The sequence below is a fragment of the Buceros rhinoceros genome, unplaced genomic scaffold, assembly GCF_000710305.1.
Source record: "Buceros rhinoceros silvestris isolate BGI_N320 unplaced genomic scaffold, ASM71030v1 scaffold17586, whole genome shotgun sequence".
Taxonomy (NCBI): Eukaryota; Metazoa; Chordata; class Aves; order Bucerotiformes; family Bucerotidae; genus Buceros; species Buceros rhinoceros.
In genome coordinates, this window is record NW_010419501.1 from 20,000 (window position 1) to 22,666 (window position 2,667).

Genomic DNA, 2,667 nt, shown 5'->3' on the forward strand with positions numbered 1-2,667 from the left:
TCCTGCTGGAATCAATGCTTCTGGAATTCATGGTATAATGATGTTAGGGCGCTTGGAGTCCTAAAATAGCATTTTTTAATAGACTATTTGTTATTTTCACACTAATGAAAAATTAATACTGTAACCCAACTTGTTTTCTTGGTTTTCTGTCACTGTTACACGTGGCTCACTGTTAATTGGGCAGCTTCTTTCAAGGAATGTGGTCATAGTAGTTGTTTGTGTGGCATGCATTTTGCAGATACTCACTTGATACGTGGACAGGAACTAGATGAGTAGTTTAGCCACGTCTTCCAAAAAATATGTATTGCTAGGCAAAGATGCTAGCCCTGTAAGATTTTTGTGGAAAGAACTGAAGATTATTCCTTCAGCATTTTCTGGTTAGGGAATATGGTGATAATTTGTAAGTTGCAGTTGTCAGCATGTCAGAAGAGGGAGCATCTGAAAGTGTTGCATGTTACTGGGCTGTTTCTTCTCCTTTAATGTTGATTTCTTAGTTTCAGAAGAAAAGGAGGAAGACGAAGAAACGGAAGATGCTGGTTTGGATGACTGGGAGGCTATGGTTAGTGATGAAGATGAAGAGAAAGGTGGGCATGTAAATACCAAATGGATGCTTTTTCTGATTAAGCGGTTTCATTGGGCTGAGTTTTTTTTGGTTTTGTAGAAAATGATGTTGTATTTAGATTCTCCCCTCACCCCATTAGATAAATTGTGAGGCAAGAGAGATGATAAATATATATAAGATCCTCTTCTCAAAGGCAGAGCTTTCAGAAACTGCACACATACTGCTCAAAACGACCCTTTGGAAATACTCATGTACAGTTGTCACCTAGAATAAATCAGTTGGAATTTTTTGTTCCTTTTTATGGGAGTAAAAATCCTCTCCTATGTATTATGTGCTTAGACCTCCTCTGGGAGTTTAGGGAAACCTTTTACCTGGTACTGTATTACTCTAGTAACTGTTCCAAAGCCATAACAATATTGTTACACAAATCTGGCAACATCTAGGAGTGTACCTTTGAGACAAGTTCCCAGAGGATTGGAGGACTAAGATGGCTCGAAGATTAGTGTGCATGCATTATACTAAGTTCTAGATACCTTCCTCTCGTCTGCTTCTTTGAGAGGCAAGCGTGGAAGAAAGGAAAATTTTCCTGTGTTCTTGTGTGTATATGCCAAAGCCCACATTCTGTCTGCAGCCAACAGCAATATTTATGGGGAAGTTAGAGCTGCACAAAAGTGCAGGGATAACTTTTCAGATGTTTTCCTCCGGTGGTGGAGAAAGCTGTATTGCTGCGAGCCCTCCTGAACAGGAGTTGATTACTGTTCTTAGCACTTCCATGATGTGTCTTCATTGTTTCTTAAGATCAAAGACTATTCATCAAGTATTTTTTTACTTGCTCAGCCGTAATGCTTGCAGCACATTCAAATGTAATACTTCATATGCATATATGTACAGCAGTATAGATTTTATTTCAGTAGAAGTGTGTGTTCCTGTGGAGCTGCACTATTCTACTTCGAGTACTAAGGGCTGCTCACCTTCCTGAAAGCCTGTTTTAGACTGTTGTCAGTGTCCGGGGAAGTATGTCACATCCCACTTCTTGCTGCTCGGATTTGCAGGATCTGCCAGTGTGATCCAGAAAAAGAGCCTTCCTGCGAATTAAACTGAGTATTACTAAGCTGATGAACTTTCAGTGTAGTGGGGAAATGTAACTAATCTCTAAAAGCAGTGGGCCTCCTAGCAGCTCTGGAAGAAAGAGAATGCATGGCTTTAAAGTGTTCATTAGCTTGTCTTTTACGATTTTGCAAGTATGATAAATGGGAAGCTTTCAGAGAAAGGAAATTACTTTTTGATGGTTCTTTTTGTTGTTGTCTGAAGAATTCCTCAGAAAAAAATTAATCTCCTCTGAACACTCTATGAAAACCTTAGGATGAGAATTTTAAAGGTGTAGAAGAAACCATTTGTTCTGATGTTAGTTTTGCATTCCTCATCAGCAACATGCTGGATCCCTATTTTGTTGAATTTGGAGTATTTTGACTTTCTGTTAAAGGTACTAGTGCATTCATTCCTTTATGAAGTGAGCACAGCTTTAAAGAATGTCACTTTAACTGAAGATTTGTAAACGATGCCAAGCGTAAGTGTGCTGATAACATCATTTCTGCCCTGACCCTAAACTCACTCTGCTTGCACAGTTTCTAAACGTCAGCAGCTCTGAACATGAAACACATTTTTATATTGAAAGTTGGAAAACTATCTTGAGTAGCACTTCTTGAATGGAACCTACTCTCTGTCCTCACTTTCCTACAGTAGTCCCTCTGTTTTTTTTTTTTTTTTTTTTGTTGCCCTCTCCCCCACAAGTGTGAATTTAACAGAGAATTTTTACTTCAGATTTTGGTGTTTTTTGGCAGAGAGCAAACCTGTCCATATCGAAGTCAAAGAACAAAATGAAGTGGATGAGGAAGAGGAGGAGGAAGATGATGAGGAGGAAGAGGAAGAAGAGAGTGAAGAGTCTGAAGATAGTGAAGGAAGTGAGGATGAGGATGAAAAGACTTCAGACGAGAGAGAGGCAGACTCCCAAGCTATTGGAAAACAATCTATGGAAAAAAAGCCCAGCAAGGAGATAAGCTCTGATTCTGAGTATGACTCTGATGATGACCGCAGTAAGGAAAAGC

The 2,667-nt window shown here is 39.3% G+C and overlaps 1 protein-coding gene across 1 annotated transcript in view; it reads left to right on the plus strand.

Moving 5' to 3' along the window:
• Nucleotides 1-2,667, plus strand: part of EIF5B (eukaryotic translation initiation factor 5B) — a 34,359-nt gene that overhangs the window by 17,812 nt on the left and 13,880 nt on the right. The window contains exons 9-10 of the mRNA XM_010138963.1: nucleotides 495-584; nucleotides 2,404-2,666. Coding sequence (XP_010137265.1) covers nucleotides 495-584; nucleotides 2,404-2,666 — 353 coding nt within the window. The remainder of the gene's footprint in view (nucleotides 1-494; nucleotides 585-2,403; nucleotide 2,667) is intronic.